At 46.4% G+C, this 26,434-nt stretch overlaps 2 protein-coding genes across 2 annotated transcripts; both read right to left on the minus strand.

Moving 5' to 3' along the window:
• Nucleotides 1–8,040: 8,040 nt before the first annotated feature.
• Nucleotides 8,041–16,768, minus strand: nobox (NOBOX oogenesis homeobox). The gene is made up of 9 exons (XM_029747894.1): nt 16,492–16,768; nt 11,766–12,397; nt 11,456–11,618; nt 11,229–11,335; nt 10,965–11,098; nt 10,019–10,143; nt 9,656–9,926; nt 8,816–9,132; nt 8,041–8,655 (listed from the first exon to the last, which is right to left on the minus strand). Exons 1-9 carry the CDS (start codon nt 16,523–16,525, stop codon nt 8,264–8,266), a joined length of 2,175 nt encoding a protein of 724 aa, XP_029603754.1. The 5' UTR covers nt 16,526–16,768; the 3' UTR covers nt 8,041–8,263.
• Nucleotides 16,769–19,897: 3,129 nt separating this feature from the next.
• Nucleotides 19,898–24,215, minus strand: sdc3 (syndecan 3; the record flags this gene model as incomplete). Its single annotated transcript, XM_029747895.1, has 3 exons — nt 19,898–20,952; nt 22,849–23,053; nt 23,409–24,215. Coding segments are annotated over 3 exons (1,179 nt in total), but the record flags the coding sequence as incomplete, so codon positions are not given.
• Nucleotides 24,216–26,434: the final 2,219 nt, after the last annotated feature.

The raw sequence follows: 26,434 nt of genomic DNA on the forward strand, positions 1-26,434 counted from the left end.
GAATGTGTGTGTGTGTGTGTGTGTGTGTGTGTGTGTGTGTGTGTGTGTGTGTGTGTGTGTGTGTGTGTGCATGCGTAAGTGTGTGTAATCACTCTACTAATGAATGTAGCTTACATTCAGGCTGCGGACGCGTTCCATTTCCCAAATGTTTTCTCCTTTGCTTGTTTCAATACTTTAGACATGCATCCTTCCCTCCTTTCCGACATTAAGGGCAGGTCTTCATCATGATCATCACCCATTCCACAAAGTACTGCTGGTTGCAATTCTTCCCCTCTAATCAGGGATTGATTCAGACCTGGTTGAGTGGACTAACCAATCAGTTGACTAACTATTGGGGGGAAAGACAACTAGCAGTACGGCCGACCTCAGGCTTCGATTAGAGAACACCTGACAGAGGAAAACAGAGAGAGGAAGGATGTCAAAGTACTTCCTGTACTGCATCATGCTGTGAGAGGAAGGATGTCAAAGTACTTCCTGTACTGCATCATGCTGTGAGAGGAAGGATGTCAAAGTACTTCCTGTACTGCATCATGCTGTGAGAGGAAGGATGTCAAAGTACTTCCTGTACTGCATCATGCTGTGAGAGGAAGGATGTCAAAGTACTTCCTGTACTGCATCATGCTGTGAGAGGAAGGATGTCAAAGTACTTCCTGTACTGCATCATGCTGTGAGAGGAAGGATGTCAAAGTACTCCCTGTACTGCATCATGCTGTGAGAGGAAGGATGTCAAAGTACATCCTGTACTGCATCATGCTGTGAGAGGAAGGATGCTAAAGTACTTCCTGTACTGCATCATGCTGTGAGAGGAAGGATGTCAAAATACTTCCTGTACTGCATCATGCTGTGAGAGGAAGGATGTCAAAGTACTCCCTGTACTGCATCATGCTGTGAGAGGAAGGATGCTAAAGTACTCCCTGTACTGCATCATGCTGTGAGAGGAAGGATGCTAAAGTACTTCCTGTACTGCATCATGCTGTGAGAGGAAGGATGTCAAAGTACTTCCTGTACTGCATCATGCTGTGAGAGGAAGGATGTCAAAGTACTTCCTGTACTGCATCATGCTGTGAGAGGAAGGATGCTAAAGTACTTCCTGTACTGCATCATGCTGTGAGAGGAAGGATGTCAAAGTACTTCCTGTACTGCATCTTGCTGTGAGAGGAAGGATGTCAAAGTACTTCATGTACTGCATCATGCTGTGAGAGGAAGGATGTCAAAGTACTTCCTGTACTGCATCATGCTGTGAGAGGAAAGATGTCAAAGTACTCCCTGTACTGCATCATGCTGTGAGAGGAAAGATGTCAAAGTACTCCCTGACTGCGTCATGCTGTGAGAGGAAGGATGTCAAAGTACTTCCTGTACTGCATCATGCTGTGAGAGGAAGGATGTCAAAGTACTTCCTGTACTGCATCATGCTGTGCCATCCTCTCCTCTATCAGGTAGGCAGTGGGCCCCTGCAGCCAAACAGCAAACACCCTCCATCTGAAAACACACACACAAACACATACACAGAACAGAGACCTCTTTTCTCTCTGACATACCCGACCCAACCTCGCATTCCAATGTGCCCCACACCCCACCCACCCCCCTGCCCCACACACACACACTCTCTCACACACACCACCCGAACAAGCCCTGATTGAGGGGGACAGGGGAATGTGAGTTGAGGCTGTGTACTACCTACCCAGACAGATTTCCTACTGAACACGCTGCTAAGTCAACAGTCGGTGTGTGTGTGTATGTCTACACATGAGTGTATGTGTGTCTGTGTATCTCCAGGGTGAGAGATGAATGATCAGGTGGGGTGTTATTCCTGGATGCCACCTCTAGGAATAGGTAGCCTGGCATCCTTCTCACATGGAGAGAACACACACACCCTCCATCTCCCTCTCTCTCCCTCTCTCTCTCTCACACACACACACCCTCCATCTCCCTCTCTCTCCCTTACTCTCTCTCTCTCTCTCTCTCTCTCTCTCACACACACACACACACACACCCTCCATCTCCCTCCCTCTCCCTTTCTCTCTCACACACACACCCTCCATCTCCCTCCCTCTCTCTCTCTCTCTCTCTCTCTCTCTCACACACAGACACACACCCTCCATCTCCCTCTCTCTCCCTCTCTCTCTCTCTCTCTCTCACACACACACACAGACATACACCCTCCATATCTCTCTTACACACACACACACACACACACACACACACACACACACACACACACACACACACACACACACACACTCACACACACACACACACACACACACACACACACACACACACACACACACACACACACACACACACACACACACACACACACTCCCTCAATCTCCCTCTCTCTCTCTCTCTCTCTCTCTCACACATACACACACACACACACACAGACACACACCCTCCATCTCTCTCTCTCTTACACACATACACCCTCCATCTCTCTCTCTTACACACACACACACACACACACACACACACACACACACACACACACACACACATAGACACACACCCTCCATCTCTCTCTCTCTTACACACATACACCCTCCATCTCTCTCTCTTACACACACACAAACACACACACTTCTGTAACAGCAGGTAGAGGATAAACAGCAACACGAGAGGTAGCTGTACTAACCATATACGTATACAGCACCTGCCTGCTAACCACACTGCTGATTCTACAGATCATCTTGATCCAAGTCAGATTGTCTTGTGGGTAATCAACTCAAAACAAGAACATCTAACTGTGTCTTAATACAAGATGGAAATGGTCTTGGTAAGATAGATTTTTGTAGTCTAAACTCGACCCAAATAAACTCAAGAAACTCGACGCAACCCAACTCAACAGACCAAAACTCGACAGACCAAGTCAAGATAACCTTATCGGAGGTCATTGTACATTGAATGGCCACTCTGGGAACAGGACATACAGGCAGGTGTCCACTGACACACAGGTAACCAGACATGAGTAGTAAGGACCACCGTAGAAATACTGATGTAAAACATACTTCAGATAACGTGTAGAAAAATCTGTTAGACATGTGCACGCACACACAGCCTGACTGTATTTGAGAAATGAAAAGCTTGTTAATGTGCAGGTTTTCATAGTCTCAAAGTGTATGAGCGGGAGGGGGGGGGGGCAGACTGCATGGATTTCTTGTTAGACCACAAACATAAATATTGAAACAAGTTCCCTTTTTACCATCTCGGAATACTGAATAAATATTGACACAAGGGGAACGGACCGAGGCATCCCATCCCCCCCACCCATCACACCTATTCCGGCTGCCACTGGCGGACTTTGCTATGTTTAATCCGTTTCAATTTAAAACAGGCCCCCAGGCCACTATGTTCCCAACGGACAATAGACAGACTTATCTTTTCTCCCACTGTGTGGTGCATTAAACGGTGGAATGGGGGGTTGTAAAGCTGTGCGGTGCATTAAATGGTGGAATGGGGGGTTGTAAAGCTGTGTGGGGCATTAAATGGTGGAATGGGGGGTTGTAAAGCTGTGCGGTGCATTAAACGGTGGAATGGGGGGTTGTAAAGCTGTGTGGTGCATTAAACGGTGGAATGGGGGGTTGTAAAGCTGTGCGGTGCATTAAATGGTGGAATGGGGGGTTGTAAAGCTGTGTGGGGCATTAAATGGTGGAATGGGGGGTTGTAAAGCTGTGTGGTGCATTAAACGGTGGAATGGGAGGTTGTAAAGCTGTGTGGTGCATTAAACGGTGGAATGGGGGGTTGTAAAGCTGTGTGGTGCATTAAACGGTGGAATGGGGGGTTGTAAAGCTGTGTGGTGCATTAAACGGTGGAATGGGGGGTTGTAAAGCTGTGTGGTGCATTAAACGGTGGAATGGGGGGTTGTAAAGCTGTGTGGTGCATTAAACGGTGGAATGGGGGGTTGTAAAGCTGTGTGGTGCATTAAACGGTGGAATGGGGGGTTGTAAAGCTGTGTGGTGCATTAAACGGTGGAATGGGGGGTTGTAAAGCTGTGTGGTGCATTAAACGGTGGAATGGGGGGTTGTAAAGCTGTGTGGTGCATTAAACGGTGGAATGGGGGGTTGTAAAGCTGTGTGGTGCATTAAACGGTGGAATGGGGGGTTGTAAAGCTGTGTGGTGCATTAAACGGTGGAATGGGAGGTTGTAAAGCTGTGTGGTGCATTAAACAGTGGAATGGGGGGTTGTAAAGCTGTGTGGTGCATTAAACGGTGGAATGGGGGGTTGTAAAGCTGTGTGGTGCATTAAACGGTGGAATGGGGGGTTGTGAAGCTGTGTGGTGCATTAAACGGTGGGAATGGGGGGTTGGAAAGCTGTGTGGTGCATTAAACGGTGGAATGGGGGGTTGTAAAGCTGTGCGGTGCATTAAACGGTGGAATGGGGGGTTGTAAAGCTGTGCGGTGCATTAAACGGTGGAATGGGGGGTTGTGAAGCTGTGTGGTGCATTAAACGGTGGAATGGGGGGTTGTGAAGCTGTGTGGTGCATTAAACGGTGGAATGGGGGGTTGTAAAGCTGTGCGGTGCATTAAACGGTGGAATGGGGGGTTGTGAAGCTGTGTGGTGCATTAAACGGTGGAATGGGGGGTTGTGAAGCTGTGTGGTTAATCCATGTTGCAGAATTACTTTTTGATGCGGTGTCACTAGCCTATAATATGTGATTGAATAAAGACCAGTTCGGTGACAAAACGCTTAAACCACCCCGATTGGTCAGGCAACTGTTGGGAGGAGGGGCAGGGGGAGAAAACTCATTCCAAATGACAAATAAAATGCCAAGGAAAAGTCCAAATGTGCAGTCAGCCAAAAGTGAGTTTTGTATGCCAGGAAAACAGTATTGTATTGCCTGATTGTTGAGATGAGAATAGGCCTGTTGTATTCATTTTCAACACATGGAAAGTGCCGCAATGGACTCATCAGCTATTGGTTATGTGAGCAAGGCCACTTGTTGGCCAGCTATAACTTGCCAACAAGTGTTTTATTATGTTGTTGATGTATACTGTACTGTTGCCTACACAGACATTAAGGAAAACTATAGCCTGACGAGCCTGATTGATAGGATGGTCCAGGGCCGGATACCTCCTATTTCAGCACCAAAACAAGCTCATTGCTTTCTAGATATAGACTATAGGCTTAATGGCCAGCTAAGCATCTTACATTTTGTAATTTACCATTAAAAACATTTAGTAGAAGGTGAATAATCTGTGAATAATAAACTTAGAGAACTTGCATGGACAGGAGGGCCTAAAATGGCAATTTGAAACGGGCCTCCAAATTGCTAAGCACTCTGTTCACACCAGGGAAGTCCTGGAAAAATGAATCACAAACCTAAACCTACATGAAGGGCCCCTCCTAATCACATACAAAGATACACACACACACACACACACACACATACACACACACACACACACACACACACACACACACACACACACACACACACACACACACACACACACACACACACACACACACACACACACACACACACACACACACACACACACACACACACACACACACACACACACACACACTAAGAGTAGCAGTAGTGTTATGACTGTACAGAGAGTGAATAGAACTCCTGTGGGTCTCCACGGGCCTCTCTGCTGCTGGAATGAGGGAGTGTGTGTGTGTGTGTGTGTGTGTGTGTGTGTGTGTGTGTGTGTGTGTGTGTGTGTGTGTGTGTGTGTGTGTGTGTGTGTGTGTGTGTGTGTGTGTGTGCGCTAGAGGTCTGTGAACAGTTTACATTGCTCTCGCCTGATTTAGTGTAGTACAGGTATATAGTGTGTGATTTAGTGTAGTACAGGTATATAGTGTGTGATTTAGTGTAGTACAGGTATATAGTGTGTGATTTAGTGTAGTACAGGTATATAGTGTGTGATTTAGTGTAGTACAGGTATATATAGTGTGTGTTTTAGTTTAGTACAGGTATATATAGTGTGTGTTTTAGTGTAGTACAGGTATATATAGTGTGTGATTTAGTGTAGTACAGGTATATAGTGTGTGATTTAATGTAGTACTGGTATATATAGTGTGTGTTTTAGTTTAGTACAGGTACATATAGTGTGTGATTTAGTGTAGTACAGGTATATAGTGTGTGATTTAGTTAAGTACAGGTATATACACTGCTCCAAAAAATAAAGGGAACACTTAAACAACACAATGTAACTCCAAGTCAATCACACTTCTGTGAAATCAAACTGTCCACTTAGGAAGCAACACTGATTGACAATACATTTCACATGCTGTTGTGCAAATGGAATAGACAACAGGTGGAAATTATAGGCAATTAGCAAGACACCCCCAATAAAGGAGTGGTTCTGCAGGTGGTGACCACAGACCACTTCTCAGTTCCTCTGCTTCCTGGCTGATGTTTTGGTCACTTTTGAATGCTGGCGGTGCTTTCACTCTAGTGGTAGCATGAGACGGAGTCTACAACCCACACAAGTGGCTCAGGTAGTGCAGCTCATCCAGGATGGCACATCAATGCGAGCTGTGGCAAGAAGGTTTGCTGTGTCTGTCAGCGTAGTGTCCAGAGCATGGAGGCGCTACCAGGAGACAGGCCAGTACATCAGGAGACGTGGAGGAGGCCGTAGGAGGGCAACAACCCAGCAGCAGGACCGCTACCTCCGCCTTTGTGCAAGGAGGAGCAGGAGGAGCACTGCCAGAGTCCTGCAAAATGACCTCCAGCAGGCCACAAATGTGCATGTGTCTGTCAAACGGTCAGAAACAGACTCCATGAGGGTGGTATGAGGGCCCGACGTCCACAGGTGGGGGTTGTGCTTACAGCCCAACACCGTGCAGGACGTTTGGCATTTGCCAGAGAACACCAAGATTGGCAAATTCGCCACTGGCGCCCTGTACTCTTCACAGATGAAAGCAGGTTCACACTGAGCACATGTGACAGACGTGACAGAGTCTGGAGACGCCGTGGAGAACGTTCTGCTGCCTGCAACATCCTCCAGCATGACCGGTTTGGCGGTGGGTCAGTCATGGTGTGGGGTGGCATTTCTTTGGGGGGCCGCACAGCCCTCCATGTGCTCACCAGAGGTAGCCTGACTGCCATTAGGTACCGAGATGAGATCCTCAGACCCCTTGTGAGACCATATGCTGGTGCGGTTGGCCCTGGGTTCCTCCTAATGCAAGACAATGCTAGACCTCATGAGGCTGGAGTGTGTCAGCAGTTCCTGCAAGAGGAAGGCATTGATGCTATGGACTGGCCCGCCCGTTCCCCAGACCTGAATCCAATTGAGTAGATCTGGGACATCATGTCTCGCTCCATCCACCAACGCCACGTTACACCACAGACTGTCCAGGAGTTGGCGGATGCTTTAGTCCAGGTCTGGGAGGAAATCCCTCAGGAGACCATCCGCCACCTCATCAGGAGCATGCCCAAGCTTTGTTGGGAGGTCATACAGGCACGTGGAGGCCACACACACTACTGAGCCTCATTTTGACTTGTTTTAAGGACATTACATCAAAGTTGGATCAGCCTGTAGTGTGGTTTTCCACTTTAATTGTGAGTGTGACTCCAAATCCAGACCTCCATGGGTTGATAAATTGGATTTCCATTGATTATTTTTGTGTGATTTTGTTGTCAGCACATTCAACTATGTAAAGAAAAAAGTATTGAATAAGATTATTTCATTCATTCAGATGTATTATTTTGGTGTTCCCTTTATTTTTTTGAGCAGTGTATATAGTGTGTGATTTAACCCTAGCCTTCTCCTCAACCCTAGGCTCCACGGGTGGGAGAGAACGAGAGAAAGATGGAGATGTCATCCATACTCTACATCAAATACACATTCAGAGACACAAAGGCAAGGAGTCCCCAGCTAGTCCACTCCCTACCATCAAGGCCCTTCAGGTAGCTCGGAGGGTTGGAGAAGCAGCACTTTATACTGTATGGTAGCAACTCCACCTCACACACAGGGAAATAGCACTCTCTGGTGGAACGGCTTGAGTACTGGAAATCAGTATTCAAACAAATCCACTATATGGAGAAGACAGAAAAACACACACACACTAAAGCAACCAGACGGATCAATGGTAAGTAACATGCCTTTATTACAGTCCAACAACCTGAACAGAACCATCTAAGTCTCAACAATGAGCCTCAAAATATATCAGTCACACGCGTAGGCACATATACATTCATATTCACATAAACAACACACAGAAAACACACCGATTTTTTTTCTTTTTTTACTTAACCTTTATTTAACTAAGCAAGATATGAAGACAGGAATAACAACCCCCAGGTCTGTCAGAAGAGTAGGGGTGAGAAGTCACAGTGGAAGTGGCTGCTGTGTATATGGGGAGGGCTCTCATTCTCAGCCTTCACACAAGTGGGGGGATCCAGGAGGGCCAAGGGCGGTGTGGGGGCTCTGGCCCCTCTGGGGTGGGGGGGTCGCAGGGTAGAAACTGGGGGCAGGACCTGGGCCTGGGTAGAGGTGTGTGTGAGAGTGTGTGAGGGTCTCTGGGAGTGTGTGTGTGAGCGGGGATAGTAAGTGGGTGGCAGGTAGGAGGAGGAGGTTGGGTGGTCTCGGCCCCCCAGTGTGGTGGTAGTAAACTGGGAACACTGGTTACGCTGCTGAATGACTGCTGGGTGGCTGTAGAGCTGATCCCACGGGTACGACTGGTAGGCTGTGATACCACCTAGACACACACACAGACACACACACACACACACACACACACACACACACACACACACACACACACACACACACACACACACACACACACACACACTGACTCTACTGACCAATCTCAAATTTGGTGTGTGTGTCTAGGTGGTATCCCAACAGTGACTCACCGTGTATCCCAGACTGCAGTAGGATCTGTCCCCCTCCTGTCTGTGCCTGGAAGTAGGTGTGGCCTCCAGCTGCATAGGTCACTACCCCAGGCCCACCCCCTGGACCAAAGGTGAGGTAGGATGGGGGAGGGGCGCTCCCCTCAGGGGGGTTTGGGTTGAGGTAGGGGGAGGGGGTGAGGTAGGCCAGGCGGGAGGCCTGGGGCTGGTAGGAGACTGTAGCGCCGCCCTGGTGGCTGGAGGTAAGGTAGTGCTGAGGATCCATCTTCACTGAGCTGCTGCTGCTGGACAGGAGATCACTGCTGTAGTCAAACAGAGAACTGAGGACGACACACACACACATAACGTAAAGGGGATGAGCAGTCACAGATATAGTCAATCATAAATCAATCTGGTTTAATTACAAGTTGCAACGGGGAGACACCTCCAGCACAGAAGCAAAGAAAATGTCTAACGTGCATTCTGTGAGAAGGCACTTCCATATTAATCTGACAGAAGCAAATGTTCTCTAAACATCAGCCTGAGAGGCTTGTAAGGAAGACAAATCAATAGACTGTGACTTTGCCAGCTGCTACAGGATCAGTGTTCAGAATGCCATTGTTAGCGTAGCTCTGATGTCAATCACCATCAAAACGATATGAGAACAACCCATAGCTTTCAGTGGCAAGTCTAGTGACCATCAACCTGTACAACCAGAACACTGGAAATAATGTGTATTACAGACAGGGAAAACAGTGTTAATACTCTAAAGTTAACTGTATTGATCTTCAGTATTTCCCATAGGCATGGATGTCTTACGAGTCCCATTCAGCCTACGTCAAGTAATGTCCTTCAATTACTCACCCAGAGTCAGTCTGCAGGGTGAGTCCCTGTGTGTCTCTGTTGGGGGGGTGGGGCTCCAACACATCCATGAAGAAAGGCGATGTTGGGGTGGGTTGCGGGGTTGGTGGAGTGGGGGTGGGGGTGGGGGTAGGGTTGGGGGGGTTCAGGAAGGTAGCCAGGAGGGGGAGGCTGGCCCGTCGTAAAGGTGGTGGGCTATACATGATAGGAGGTAGGTGCTCCACTGACCCTCCCTGAGGTCCTGACGGTAGCCCTCTCTCTCCTCCTGAACTGCCTGGGAGCCACAAACATATACAGTCAAACAATAACAAACATCAACAATTGTTTGTGTCGTGTGATCGATGGATGGAAAGATTGACTGCCTACCTGTAGGGCTGGATGAGAGGCTGGCTAGCAGGGTGCTGTAGGAAGGGAGGGCCTGGGTGGTAGGAGGGGGAGGTAAGGAGAGACCAGCGGGAGGGAGGAAGGGGACGATGTGTCCTGCAGCCGCCCTATAGAGACAGAGTTCGTATAATCATAACTCAGCGACCATTATCACCCAGCTCAAGACCCAGTCAGCCCTCCCAATGTGGAAATGCTTCAAGACCCTGTCAGCCCTTCCAATGTGGAAATGCATAAAGACCCTGTCAGCCCTTCCAATGTGGAAATGCATAAAGACCCTGTCAGCCCTCCCAATGTGGAAATGCTTCAAGACCCTGTCAGCCCTCCCAATGTGGAAATGCATAAAGACCCTGTCAGCCCTCCCAATGTGGAAATGCTTCAAGACCCTGTCAGCCCTCCCAATGTGGAAATGCTTCAAGACCCTGTCAGCCCTCCCAATGTGGAAATGCTTCAAGACCCTGTCAGCCCTCCCAATGTGGAAATGCTTCAAGACCTTGTCAGCCCTCCCAATGTGGAAATGCATAAAGACCCTGTCAGCCCTCCCAATGTGGAAATGCTTCAAGACCCTGTCAGCCCTCCCAATGTGGAAATGCATAAAGACCCTGTCAGCCCTCCCAATGTGGAAATGCATAAAGACCCTGTCAGCCCTCCCAATGTGGAAATGCTTCAAGACCCTGTCAGCCCTCCCAATGTGGAAATGCTTCAAGACCCTGTCAGCCCTCCCAATGTGGAAATGCTTCAAGACCCTGTCAGCCCTCCCAATGTGGAAATGCTTCAAGACCCTGTCAGCCCTCCCAATGTGGAAATGCTTCAAGACCCTGTCAGCCCTCCCAATGTGGAAATGCTTCTGGAAGAGTTAATAATGGCTGTTTTGTTCTTTATTGTGGATGTCTGCAACCGGTGATCAGATCATATTGTGGTCTGAGCCCACCTAGGGTGTGGGTGTGGTGCGAGGAGGGGGGTAGGGTTGGGGTCAGGGAGGCGGCTGCAGGTCTGTTTGTGTTCTGGCTTCACTGTAGAACGACTGGCCTTCCTCCACTTGGCCCTACGGTTCTGAAACCACACCTGGCAAACAGAGAGGGATGAGAGGAGAGACGGAGGAAGGTAGAGAGCGAAAGAGGCAAAATATAAACCTCAAATCCTAATAGTGTACGTAGATCAAAGGTGACAAACCCTCCTCCTGGAGAGTACTAACCATGATTCTCTGGGGCGTGACGCCCACCGTGGCGGCAATCTCCTTCCTCTTCTCTCCATCTGGGTAGTGGTCTTCCTGGAACATTCCCTCTAGCTGCTCCAACTGGTCTACACACACACACAGACAAAGGCAATAGGTTAGAGCGGAAACACACACACACACACACACACACACACACACACACACACACACACACACACACACACACACACACACACACTCCTCACCAGTGCTGTAGAGTGTTCTTGTCTTCTTCTTGGGCAGGGAGGGCAATAGGGAGGGGTCTCCCATGGTTACTGCTGGCAACAGGGGGAGGGGAAGCACCTGGCCACGCCCCCGGGCGCTGTAGCCAATCGAACGGCGAGTAGAGTACACTCGAGTCACCTTTACCTGTGGAGGAGCAGTGTGTGTGTGTGTTCGTTCTATTTATCCAGTCCTTTCACATCTCCAAGTATCTAGGGGTTAGTGGTTGTGCAGGACACCATTGTAATGACATCACTGCTGACAGTATGATGTCATCCCCTCTATCTGTCTTACCTGTAGGCTTTGGGTGGGAGGGGGAGGGGGGCTGACACTATGTGGGCGCTTCACCCCACTGGGCAGAAGGGGTTGGGGGTGAGGTTTAGGCTGAGTGTGGAATAGGAGAGGTCCAGGGGGACAGTAGAAACCCATCCCAGAGCTCAGGTACCCAGAGTCCTCATGAGTGCTGGTCGTCATGCCAACAGGGTCAGTTGTCACGCCGACGAGGTCGAGAGACAGAGCCGGCTCCATCACACCTCTCTGCTTTTTTTCCTCCTCATCTCTCTCTCTCCTGTCCTTCAACTCCTCTTCACTCCCTCTCCTATCCTCAATTGTGAGTGCCTCCTCTTCCTCCTCTTCCTCCTTCTCTTTTTCTGCCCTCCCTATCCTCTTTCTCAACTGTCTCTTCTCCATCTCTCCTCCCTCATCTTCAAAATCAACTAACACCTCACTCTCCTCTTCTCTTTCTGTTACTCCATCCTCACCCATCTCTCCTCCATTCTCTTCTTCCTCCTCCACTCTCTCTCCTCCTCTTTGGCCTTTGTCCCATTCTTCTATCTCTCCCCCCTCCTCTCCTCCGGGCTCATCATCTCCACGGTAACGCTCCTCCTCTTCATCCTCCTGTTCCTCACACAAGAGGCTTGGGCAGTCTGCATACAGCCACACAGAGGGAATTAGCATGACATAACACTGTGATAATATGAAAAAACACTCACTGACATAGCATGATGGAGTGGCACAAAGTGACAACAAGTTCAAAATAGCGACACTGAGTATCACTGGGTAATGACGAGTCAGGTAAAAGTAAATACTGGTTTGGGTAAAATGAGAAAGATCTAGATTGAGGTGATGTGATCATGTGGGCCTAGCATCCACATGCACATGACAGAGTGCTCCTCTGTGTTCTAAAGACTAATGAAAAGACCAGGTAGGCTGAGGCCACACGCCGCCTCACCTGCTTGTTAATTAGCTTAAACTGGGTTAGCCGAGGGAGTGAACCTTATTTATAATACGGGTTACATGGAGAAAATCGAACCTCTCTGAAATTAAAATGGACGGCCCTCCCTTCATCAAAATATATTTGACCTGAACCCTCCCTGAACCCTCCCCTTTACCCCGAAGCGCTCTGATTCAGAGGGGCTGGGCTAAATGAGGAAGACACATTTCAGTTGAATGCATTCAGTGGTACAACTGACTAAGTATCCCCTTTCCCTATACCCAAAATAAGAATTAAAACAAAGTGGATAGCAGAGAACCTGTCTACCATTTACTGTCACTTCTTGGCCAGACCAGTGTCTTAGATGGGTAGCTTTAGAAACGGTTCTTCGGCTTGTCAGCGTTAAATGGCAACGCAGGAAGTTTGATAGAGCACAGGGCTGCTGGTTACTCACCTTCTGTAGCTTAACCCAATGACAGAAGGTCAGGTGTTTCCCTAAAAGCTGTGTGGGTTTAAACATCTATTGAACAGAAAGTGAATAGCTTCATCAGTTGAGTGACAGAATTAGATGACTTCCCACGCAAAGTACCACTAAATAAAAAATCCTCAGCTATAGCAGGTTGTTGCTCAGCCTCTGAATGTCAAAGAAACTAAACAATATCCCCATATGCATCAGAGTCACGTCTTTACCAGGTATTTTACAGCTCGTTTCTAGCATAAAAAAAGTCACTAAAAGTGGCAGTAAAAGACTCTTTTAAAAAAGCCAAACGATCGGCCTATATCGAATCTCCCATTCCTCTCAAAATGTTTTGAAAAAGCTGTTGCACAGCATCACTGCCTTCCTGAAGACAAATAATGTATACGAAACGCTTCAGTCTGGTTTTAGACCCCATCATAGCACTGAGACTGCACTTGTGAAGGTGGTAAATAACATTTTAATGGCGTCAGACCAAGGCTCTGCATCTGTCCTCATGCTCCTAGACCTTAGTGCTGCTTTTGACACCATCGATCACCACATTCTTTTGGAGAGATTGTAAACCCTAATTTCTAAGCAAACAGCTGGAGGCAGGGCTTTCTCCTATAGAGCTCCATTTTTATGGAATGATCTGCTTATCCATGTGAGAGACGTAGACTCGGTCTCGACCTTTAAGTCTTTCCTGAAGACTCATCTCTTCAGTAGGTCCTATGATTGAGTGTAGTCTGGCCCAGGAGTGTGAAGGTGAATGGAAAGGCACTGGAGCAACGAACCACCTTTGCTGTCTCTGCCTGGCCGGTTCCCCTCTCTCCACTGGGATTCTCTGCCTCTAACCCTATTACGGGGGCTGAGTAACTGGCTTACTGGGGCTCTTCCATGCCGTCCCTAGGAGGAGTCACTGACGGGATATTCCTATCCGGTTTTGCACCTCCTCGGGCACGTGCGGTGGAGGACATCTTCGTGGGCTATACTCAGTCTTGTCAGTCTTGTCTCAGGGTAGTAAGTTGGTCTGTTTATATCCCTCTAGTGGTGTGGAAGCTGTGCTTTTTCTCCAGTATTTATGCTGCAGTAGTCTATGTGCCGGGGGGCTAGGGTCAGTCTGTTATAGCTGGTGAAATTCTCCTGTCTTATCTGGTGTCCTGTGTGAATATAAGTATGCTCCCTAATTCTCTCTCTCTCTCCCCTCCCGGAGGACCTGAGCCCTACGACCATGCCTCAGGACTACCTGGCCTGATGACTCCTTGCTGTCCCCAGACCACCTGCTCATGCTGCTGCTCCAGTTTCAACTGTTCTGCCTGCGGCTATGGAACCCTGACCTGCTGTTTCAGACTCTCGCTCTCTACCACACCTGCTGTCTCGACCTCTGAATACTCGGCTATGAAAAGCAAACTGACATTTACTACTGACGTACTGACCTGTTGCACCCTCTACAACCACTGTAATTATTATTTGACCCTGCTGGTCATCTATGAACGTTTGAATATCTTGGAGAACAATCTGGCCTTAATGGCCATGTAGTCTTATAGTCTCCACCCGGCACAGCCAGAAGAGGACTGGTCACCCCTCAGAGCCTGGTTCCTCTCTAGGTTTCTTCCTAGACTCCTGCCATTCTAGGGAATTTTTCCATGCCACTGTGCTTCTACATCTGCATTGCTTGCTGTTTACATCTGCAGATGTAAAAAGGGCTTTATAAATACATTTGATTGATTGATTAAGCATCACGGACCAAAGCGCTGTGCTTTTCACCATTTTCTTTAATAAAAAGTAGGCATATGGCATAGCCTACCCTCTCATAACCCCTCAATTGGAGTATTGGTTTTAACGTAACAGCCCTTCACTGACACAGAGGTAGGCTATTTAAAGAGTGGAGGATGGATATAGCAGCCTATAGCCTAATGTAGTCTGTCAAACAGGACAGTCTACCTCTTTTCTTAAATAGGAAGAAATAGGCTCCAACACAATGCCCTGTTGTTGTTAGTAAAGTCTAATTCAAATGAAGACGTTGAAATAAATAATGCCTACTTGAATGTGCCTACTTTCAGCACCATGTGCTGTCCATTTCCCATTGATTGTGCCGCAGCTGCTGCTTCAAGTTTCAGCACCACAATGTAAATTACTCAAATCTGGCTTATAGTGAGGTCAATAACTCTAATAAATTATAGTAGTAGCAAGCTGGGCCTCCTGCATCGCAGTGCTGGCTGTGCCAATAGAGATTCTGGGTTCAAGTCACAGCCGGCCGCGACCGGGAGACCCATGGCACACAATTGGCCCAGCATCGTCCGGGTTCGTCCGGGTTAGGGGAGGGTTTGGCCGGCAGGGATGTTCCAGTCCCATCGCGCACTAGCGACTCCTGTGGCGGGCCGGGCACAATGCACGCTGACACGGTTGCCAGGTGTACGGTGTTTTCTCCGACACATTGGTGCGGCTGGCTTCCGGGTTAAGCGAGCAGCGTGTCAAGAAGCAGTGTGGCTTGGCAGGGTCGTGTTTCAGAGGACGCATGGCTCTTGGCCTTTGCCTCTCCATAGGCACACTTCATATTGCACACCCAGCTGATAATCAGAGATGAGTGGCAGCATCAGACGCACGTCCATACATAGCTAATAAGCAATTCATTCTAAAACACTGAGAAATATAGAAATGTAATCAATTACATGACCCTCCCCTAGACTAGACAGATCTATCTATACACACTAAACCCTCCCCTAGACTAGACAGACAGATCTATCTATACACACTAAACCCTCCCCTTGACTAATTTATAAAAACCCTCTTAGGCTTCGCTCCCCCCTATCTGAGGTACCTAATGTAACCCTCATCCTACACCCGTTCTGCCAGTCACATTCCGTTAGAGGTCCCTTAACACACACATCCCTGGTTCGCTCCTCTCTTCAGTTCTGCAGCTAGCGACTGGAACGAGCTGCAACAAACACTCAAACTGGACAGTTTTATGTATTGTTGTCTTCGGTCTCTCTTTATGTAGTGTTGTGGTGTCTCGTCGTGATGTGTGTTTATATATATATATATATATATATATATATATCCTAACGTCTGTCATGATGTAGCCTACACATCGATCCATCCCTAACAGCTAACGACAGGTTTGTAAAGTAGAAGGCCTTGAAACAGTCGCAGTCCGCTTATTAAAACTGGCCAACAAAACAAAGTTAGGCTGTTAGCTAGGCCTAATTCACCTGAGCAAAACGTCTAACTACTTACTGTTCCTCCGTCTAACGACGGGAGAGTTAACCTATTAAAGACCGACTTAATTACTGTTTAAACAATGAATCAATTAATTAAACGACTGCAAGGTAATGAGTTAATTTCTTCCTCACCGTAATCACCCGCTGCCTCACGCATGTCATCCATACCGAACCAGCTTTCACCAGCGTCAAACTCTAAACGAGCAATTTATTTACTGATAAAGTCAAACACGCTTTTTTGGAATTGATGCATGAGTTTGCACCGTTTCCAGACAAGTGATAAGGTTGATTGACAAATTAGCTAGTTGAAGACGGAACAATCACATGTCGCGGTTGAGCTGAATCAGCCAATGAGAGCCCTGAACGACCCGAACAGAACCGAGCAGGCAGATTCCGTTGGTCGGAACACCTGGGAACAAACCGCCGTAGGCCTTGGACTATACTGCTACACAACGTGGGATGTAAATTCCAGCACCCTTGTTGTGGTAATGCTATGTATGAACTAGCTCCATAATATGAAAACAAAATGAAATTCAGATCATTATTGTAAAAAACTAAAACAGATCTAGACTGATATGGCCGGCCAGTTCCTCTGTCAATTCAGAGACAAGACACCCTTCAAACTCTGGTGGCATTCCAGGACATAGTGATGAGTCTAACAGATATATTGGTATTTTTATCTAGGGGATATGCAGGGACCTTATGGCTGGTTTATGATGAAATGTGTTACTCATATGGGGGTTCAGTTCTACAGCTGTAAAGTGCAAATATGGTAGGCCTATAATAATTGGTTTGTGCTTGTAATATGTCACCCACGACAGGCAGCTCAGCTCCATTGACTGTAACTGGCTACCCAACACCACTTAATTCCCTTCACATCTCTATAATATACTGTTACACGATTCACAAAGAATCAAGTACAGCAAGTACTAGCAGCAACCCCAATATATATCTCCCTTCTCTCCCTTCGCCAGTGAATCAGACCAGTAGATTCTGGAGCTTCAGGGAGGTATGTGACGACTGGGATGTAACACCATAGTCAAACAGCAGAGGGCAGAGTGTCACACTATCACCCAGCCAGCGTCACTCCATCCATGTATGACATGATAAACCCTCCCATTCTCCCCCTGCTTCTCCCTGAAATGTACTGTACACACTTACACTCCTCCAACATTTAAAAGCATTGGATTGGTGTAGACTGAAGGAGTGTCTGTCTACAATAGTACCTACCTACACCATTCCATTCCACTCAGATCTACTGAAATGTTTAGGCACTAGGAGGTAGAGGTTAATGATTTGAGATTTATTGTGTCAGAGCGATATGTTTGTCAGTTCTACATGTGATATTTCTATTTTATCTGCACTATACAGAGCTCTCAACACCATTAGTCCCATCATGTTCCACCCCCCACCCCATACCCTCAGCCAATAAAATCACAGACGACAGTGTGTTAACCAATGAGGTCTTTTATTTGGAACAGAGTGGCAAATTAGTGGCAGGGCCGTGGCGCAGAGGTCCGCCTCCCGGCGCTCAGCAGCCAATGACAGAAACAGCCTTAAAAAATGCAAATGTATAAAAACAGGATGGGTAACAGCAAACAGTGTGGTGTGGCCTTCCACCAACTTGGCACACACACACACACACACACACACACACACACACACACACACACACACACACACACACACACACACACACACACACACACACACACACACACACTCTCTCTCTCTATTATTTGGCTATGCAGACTTATATGGGTACAAACACATGTTAACAGTTGGAAGGTAAGTTTAGAAAAGACAGTTCAGGTCAGTTCTGTCTGTGATGTGTGATGTCAGTCAGTCCTGCTACAGACAAACAGACCGTGAGTGACAGATTGTGTGTGAAAAAGTAGACTAGCCCCACATTCAGCAGTGAACAGGTGAGACCTACACACACACATACACACACACACACACACACGAGTCAGATGTGAAATAAGAGTGAGGTGTTCACTGCTTAAAAAAGAGGGGGCAAAGCAGTTGAGGCGTACACACACACACACACACACACAAACACAAACACAAACACACACACACACAGGGGTACAGGTGTGACTACCTGACTATGGAAGAGCGTCAGAACTGCTGGAGCAGGTAAAATACACACCTGCCCACAGTACATTCCTCTCAGAACACACCCCTCTCTCTCTCTCTCTCTCTCTCTCACACACACACACACACACACACACACACACACACACACACACACACACACACACACACACACACACACACACACACACACACACACACACACACACACACACACACAGAGACTAGTATAGTTTGACTCCCATGCAGTTGTTCTACAGTACTGAATATATTAGAAGCTACTAGTCCAGTCGTACTGGTGTGTTGGTTATTGTTACAATCTTAGATAGAAAGCACAGCCCCCACCTCAACTCCTGTCCCCACACCTACCCACAGCCCCCACCTCAACTCCTGTCCCCACACCTACCCACAGCCCCCACCTCAACTCCTGTCCCCACACCTACCCACAGCCCCCACCTCAACTCCTGTCCCCACACCTACCCACAGCCCCCACCTCAACTCCTGTCCCCACACCTACTGATGGACAACTTCTACTTGAAGAGACACTTTCAGCATTGAAAGCCCCTCCCTCACAGTCCCAAAGACCAGCCCACCCCCAAATAGACAGCCAATGGTAGAAGAGAAAGAAAGAGCATGCAGGGGATTGGATGGATACATGCTTGTGCCTTTACACAACGGACCAAACTCTAACCAACCAGCAACTGATCAGTCACTTATTAATAATGTACTGAAACCAGCTTGTGTGATGAGGATGATGATAATAATATGTTGAGTGAGTGATATGATATATATATATATATATATATAAATATATATATATATATATATATATATATATATATATATATATATATAAATATATATATATATATTTAGTCAATGAAGCGCAAGTGATATATTTGTGTGTGTGTGTTTGAGCTTGTGAGCGCATGCTTGCATGTACGGCGTGTGTATATTTGCTTAAGTGTGTGAGTGCGTACTTGTGTGTGTGTGTGTGTGTGTGTGTGTGTGTGTGTTAAGAGCACAGCTCCACAGATTGACGTGATATAGAAATGGTGATCATGCGACTGGTTAGTGACAACGACAGAAAAAGTATTTCAAACAATGATATTTACATATAAACTTTTGAAACCGCTAAATACACATCCTTTCGTTCGTTTGAGTATTATTTTCATTATTACTATTATTTACCAACCAGCCCAGAACATTGATATATTATTGGTTATTATTACTATCCATAGAACTAATCACCTTTGTACAGCGTAAAGGAGCAAACCAGACAGCTAGCCGCTAGCCCTGTGTTAGCATACAGGCCCAGGGTCGTATTCATTGACACACAATGGAAAACGTTGTAAAGCATTTTGCAATGGAATACAGAAATGTGCATTTCTTATTGGACCAGGTAGTCTTAAGTCCAGGTAGTCCTCCCTGTTTCAGTCCGTTTTCTTTGTTTGGTGCCTAATGAATACAACCCAGGGATGTAGCGGAGGGTAAACACTCCCAGTAATCTGTTGTTTAAACACCCCTTTACTTGGTGAACAGTGTTTACGCAACTACTACGATCAGGTAGCGTTGTTAGCATTAGCTAACGTTTATGTTACCCCAGAGGTTTGTTTACCCACCATTTTATTTAACACTATATCCCTGGTTAGAATCCCTTGCTAACTACCAGTGAATGCTGCCACAACGTTGTCCTGAGGTTGTCAGAGCGTTGTGGGAGGGTTCCCCTACTCTGATTGGCCAAGCACAGAGAGAGGGGTCCAAGCCATGTGTGTGTGTGTGTGAGAGAGAGAGCACCAGGACAATGGAAGGCACTACAATAGAGACCTTTCCTCTAACCTTTGACCCCAGTGTCTGTGTGGCCAATCAGATGACACTCTCTTTCCTCCTCCGTTTGTCTCTGTCCCTTCTTCTCCCCCATCCCTCTTTCACTTGGCTCATTCGCTCCGGGGAACAGACACTAGAGTATTGTGCTGGAACACCGGATAAGAGCTTGTGTTTTTACAAAATAATCAGTTCATTACATCATCGGAACAATAATCATATAATATCAATAACAACATTTACTTAAAAAAAAAAAATAGTGTATCACGTTTTTATGTATTTTTTCCCAGCTGATATATTTATTTTTGTTCTTTTTTTTTTAAATGTATTTATATTTTTTAAAGAAATGTTTGAGTCCGTGGAGAGACGGGCACTCTCAGGAACAACTGACATGGAGCATAGGAGAGAAGAGAGGGGGGAAATATGGGAGAAGGATGGGAAGGAGATGTGAAGCGACAGGACAGGAAGGGAGCTGGAGTGATAAGCATCTCTCTCTCTCTGTGTGTTATGCGTAGAACTCCTCCTGTTTGTCCGCTTTCTGGTAGGTGACAGTGGCCTGCTTGGGTTCCTCCAGCGTGTAGCTTCCTTCATCTTTCTTCTTCATCCTGTACACCAGCAGCATGACCAGGAACGCTGCGAACAGAGCCCCCACTACACCTCCCACTATCACCGCTGTGGAGGGAGAGATAGAGGACGGGATGGCGGGGAGAGGGAGGGAGGGAGGGAGGGACGGACAGAGCGGGAGGAATGGAGAAAGAAAGAGGAAGGGGGAAACAGAGAGAGAGACATATGGTCAAACAATATAGAACTAATTTTGAATAGGACAAAAGATTCAGAACATGTAAAGTACAGAGACACATACACTAATGCCATGCAAGTGGTTGAAGTGGGCTAGTGCTGACCACTGGTATACAGACCACTGGTATACAGACCACTGGTATACAGACCACTGGTATACAGACCACTGGTATGCAGACCACTGATATACAGACCACTGATATACAGACCACTGGTATACAGACCACTGGTATACAGACCACTGGTATACAGACCACTGGTATACAGACCACTGGTATGCAGACCACTGATATACAGACCACTGATATACAGACCACTGGTATACAGACCACTGGTATACAGACCACTGATATACAGACCACTGGTATACAGACCACTGATATACAGACCACTGGTATACAGACCACTGGTGTCTCTAATTGTCTACTGCGTCTATATGCCTTCTGGAGAATATAGAATATGGAATATATATATAATAAAATGAGCCCGGTACGGTAAATTGAATGAGTTTAGTGAGTACCGGGTTCTTCAAGTACCACTTTAAGCACTGCAGGCAATGCTAACATATGAACTGCCGTCTGTCATGATCATCTATCATACCCCAAGCTGTGTGCATTTACATAGTATCTACATAGCACATGCCATCATGTGTCATGACCGTCCCTACATATTAAGATCCTGTGTCACTAAGACACAAATCATGTGTGGGCTACTGTTCCTACATACTACAACACACTAACAGCATGTGTGTCCAGTGCACAGACACACTAAGGACACAGTTAGCCTGCTTTGACTCCTGCTCTTTACCGATCACCACGAAGTCAGCGAAAACCACCGCCAGCAGGCAAGCAATCAGAATGGCTGGGGGAGAGACAGACAGCCAATCAGAATAAAGACACAAGCTACGCCCCGTTAGAAGAATACGGAGAGAAAGAGAGAGGAGTGAGAGAGACTAGTAGAGGGGAAGAGAGAGGAGTGAGAGCGATGAGTAGAGGGAAAGAGAGAGAGGAGTGAGAGCGATGAGTAGAGGGAAAGAGAGAGAGGAGTGAGAGAGACTAGTAGAGGGGAAGAGAGAGGAGTGAGAGAGACTAGTAGAGGGGAAGAGAGAGGAGTGAGAGAGACTAGTAGAGGGGAAGAGAGAGGAGTGAGAGCGATGAGTAGAGGGAAAGAGAGAGAGGAGTGAGAGAGACTAGTAGAGGGGAAGAGAGGAGTGAGAGAGACTAGTAGAGGGGAAGAGAGAGGAGTGAGAGAGACTAGTAGAGGGAAAGAGAGAGAAGGAGTGAGAGAGACTAGTAGAGGGAAAGAGAGAGAGGAGTGAGAGAGACTAGTAGAGGGAAAGAGAGAGAGGAGTGAGAGCAATGAGTAGAGGGAAAGAGAGAGAAGGAGTGAGAGAGACTAGTAGAGGGGAAGAGAGAGGAGTGAGAGAGACTAGTAGAGGGGAAGAGAGAGGAGTGAGAGAGACTAGTAGAGGGAAAGAGAGAGAAGGAGTGAGAGAGACTAGTAGAGGGGAAGAGAGAGGAGTGAGAGAGACTAGTAGAGGGGAAGAGAGAGGAGTGAGAGCGATGAGTAGAGGGAAAGAGAGAGAAGGAGTGAGAGAGACTAGTAGAGGGGAAGAGAGAGGAGTGAGAGAGACTAGTAGAGGGAAAGAGAGAGAGGAGTGAGAGCAATGAGTAGAGGGAAAGGTTTGCTATGGGTGGTTTTATTTTTCAGACAGACTGACCGACCGACAGACAGACAGTGTTAAGTGTGTGTGTGTGTGTGTGTCCTCACCTATCAGAACCTCCTTCCTCTCCAAGATGTTCTTCTGAGGAAGTTGAGCGGCAGAACTTCCTGTGTTAATTGTGTTGCCAATCAGATCAGGTTCTGCCCCAGTCTCCATGCCACGGCCACGTCCAACAACCTCGTTGCCCTGGCGACGGTCCTCCTCCCGGATCTCAAAGTCTCCGCTGGGTCCATTAACCCCTAATTCATTATTCTGAGAGAGAGAGAGACAGAAAGAGGGACAGAGAGAGAGCAAAAGAAAGAGAAAGGGGGAGTGAGAGAAAGACACAATTACCATGTCAACTCACTCAACACATCAGATAGATTGGGGATTGGGGATTGGGGAAAGGGGATACCTAGTCAGTTGTACAACTGAATGAAAACCCAAATAAACGTCACATTATCTCCAGAAGCTGTGGAGTGTTTCAGTCTATTTGGCTGGATGCTAATCATGTAATTAATCATTAACGATGCTACTAACGAGGAGCCTCGCTCTTAACGAGGACCACCTGTGTCTCTCACTCCACATGTGATGGATAAATACACACAGGATACACACAAACACACACCATTGTCGTAGAGGGCTGCTGTGGGCGTGTGCTCCTCTCTGTGGGTGCGGCTTTAGTAGGCGTGGTCACCAGAACACTGGGCCTGAAGGGGGTGGAGCTAGACCTCTCAGTTAGGGCTGGGCCAGTCGTAGTGGGTGGAGCTGTTGTCTCTGGGAGGGGTGTGGTCTCTGTCTCTGTAGTGGTCACTTCTTCCTCTTCTTCTTCTTCCGTGGTGGTCTCCATAGGCATACTGGTGGTGGGGTCTGGGGACAGGTAGACATCCTCGTCCTCTTCTTCTGTGGTGACCAGGTCCTGCACGCCACTAGAGGGTGCCGCGCTCTCCGCCAGAGGCGTCGCTGTGCTGGTGGTCGCCATGGGAACAGCCGCCGGGCCACGGGGTGAGATGGTAGTCTGGGCGGCTCTCGCTCTTTCACGTTCTCTTTCTCGTTCCCTCTCTATTTCCCGTTGTCTCTCTCTTTCTCGTTCTCTCTCCCTCTCCTTTTCTCTCTCCCTCTCTCTATCCCTCTCCCGCTCTCGTTCTCTCTCCCGCTCCATCTCCCTTACTCTCTCTCTTTCCCTCTCCCTCTCCCTCCCTCTCTCCCACTCTACCCCACTCTCCCCCTCTCCCTCAGTGGGTAGTGGGGTGGGGAGAGCGTCAGGGTTGGTATTGGGCTCAGCTGCAGGTGGGGCTGAGGGGGCGGGGCCAGTGGCCTGGGTGGTGGAAAGGGGGAGGGGCTCCTCAGTGGTGAAAGACACACCCACCACTGTAGGGTTGACCTTCATCTCTGGAACTATGGAGAGAAACAAAGAGGGAAGGAGAGGGATTAACTGTTAAACTAAATATGAACAAAAAACTTAGCAGAATGAGAGGAAATGAGAGAGGAAGAGCGCGAGAGATAGAATGGCTAAATACAGTCATAGAATCTAATCTGAAACAGAAATAGAATGGCTAAATACAGTCATAGAATCTAATCTGAAGCAGAGATAGAATGGCTAAATACAGTCATAGACTCTAATCTGAAGCAGAGATAGAATGGCTAAATACAGTCATAGAATCTAATCTGAAACAGAAATAGAATGGCTAAATACAGTCATAGAATCTAATCTGAAGCAGAGATAGAATGGCTAAATACAGTCATAGAATCTAATCTGAAACAGAAATAGAATGGCTAAATACAGTCATAGAATCTAATCTGAAGCAGAGATAGAATGGCTAAATACAGTCATAGAATCTAATCTGAAACAGAAATAGAATGGCTAAATACAGTCATAGAATCTAATCTGAAGCAGAGATAGAATGGCTAAATACAGTCATAGAATCTAATCTGAAGCAGAAATAGAATGGCTAAATACAGTCATAGAATCTAATCTGAAGCAGAGATAGAATGGCTAAATACAGTCATAGAATCTAATCTGAAACAGAGATAGAATGGCTAAATACAGTCATAGAATCTAATCTGAAGCAGAGATAGAATGGCTAAATACAGTCATAGAATCTAATCTGAAGCAGAGATAGAATGGCTAAATACAGTCATAGAATCTAATCTGAAGCAGAAATAGAATGGCTAAATACAGTCATAGAATCTAATCTGAAACAGAAATAGAATGGCTAAATACAGTCATAGAATCTAATCTGAAGCAGAGATAGAATGGCTAAATACAGTCATAGACTCTAATCTGAAGCAGAGATAGAATGGCTAAATACAGTCATAGAATCTAATCTGAAACAGAAATAGAATGGCTAAATACAGTCATAGACTCTAATCTGAAACAGAAATAGAATGGCTAAATACAGTCATAGACTCTAATCTGAAACAGAAATAGAATGGCTAAATACAGTCATAGAATCTAATCTGAAGCAGAAATAGAATGGCTAAATACAGTCATAGAATCTAATCTGAAACAGAAATAGAATGGCTAAATAAGTCATAGACTCTAATCTGAAACAGAAATAGAATGGCTAAATACAGTCATAGACTCTAATCTGAAACAGAAATAGAATGGCTAAATACAGTCATAGACTCTAATCTGAAACAGAAATAGAATGGCTAAATACAGTCATAGAATCTAATCTGAAGCAGAAATAGAATGGCTAAATACAGTCATAGAATCTAATCTGAAGCAGAGATAGAATGGCTAAATACAGTCATAGAATCTAATCTGAAGCAGAGATAGAATGGCTAAATACAGTCATAGAATCTAATCTGAAGCAGAGATAGAATGGCTAAATACAGTCATAGAATCTAATCTGAAACAGAAATAGAATGGCTAAATACAGTCATAGAATCTAATCTGAAGCAGAGATAGAATGGCTAAATACAGTCATAGAATCTAATCTGAAGCAGAGATAGAATGGCTAAATACAGTCATAGAATCTAATCTGAAGCAGAGATAGAATGGCTAAATACAGTCATAGAATCTAATCTGAAGCAGAAATAGAATGGCTAAATACAGTCATAGAATCTAATCTGAAGCAGAGATAGAATGGCTAAATACAGTCATAGAATCTAATCTGAAGCAGAGATAGAATGGCTAAATACAGTCATAGAATATAATCTGAAGCAGAGATAGAATGGCTAAATACAGTCATAGAATCTAATCTGAAGCAGAGATAGAATGGCTAAATACAGTCATAGAATCTAATCTGAAGCAGAAATAGAATGGCTAAATACAGTCATAGAATCTAATCTGAAACAGAAATAGAATGGCTAAATACAGTCATAGAATCTAATCTGAAGCAGAGATAGAATGGCTAAATACAGTCATAGAATCTAATCTGAAGCAGAAATAGAATGGCTAAATACAGTCATAGAATCTAATCTGAAGCAGAAATAGAATGGCTAAATACAGTCATAGAATCTAATCTGAAACAAACAAAGGCCTCTTACAAATAAGCGTTATGGAGGTAATTCTACACACACACACACACACACACACACACACACACACACACACACACACACACACACACACACACACACACACACACACACACTGGTGCATTAACCAAACATGGGAACTGGACACAGACACAGAACACACAATCA

The sequence above is a fragment of the Salmo trutta genome, unplaced genomic scaffold (assembly GCF_901001165.1).
Source record: "Salmo trutta unplaced genomic scaffold, fSalTru1.1, whole genome shotgun sequence".
NCBI lineage: Eukaryota > Metazoa > Chordata > Actinopteri > Salmoniformes > Salmonidae > Salmo > Salmo trutta.

Bases quoted from the DNA above. Each gene is read 5' to 3' on its own strand.
- nobox (XM_029747894.1), bottom strand. From the start codon at position 16,525: ATGGATGACATGCGTGAGGCAGCGGGTGATTACG. The intron at 11,099-11,228 runs GTTAGTACTCTC...TCTGTTTGCCAG, and splicing joins TCACGCCCCAGAGAATCATG to GTGTGGTTTCAGAACCGTAG. The intron at 9,133-9,655 runs GTGAGTAATTGA...TGTCGTCCTCAG, and splicing joins ACCCTGCAGACTGACTCTGG to TTCTCTGTTTGACTACAGCA.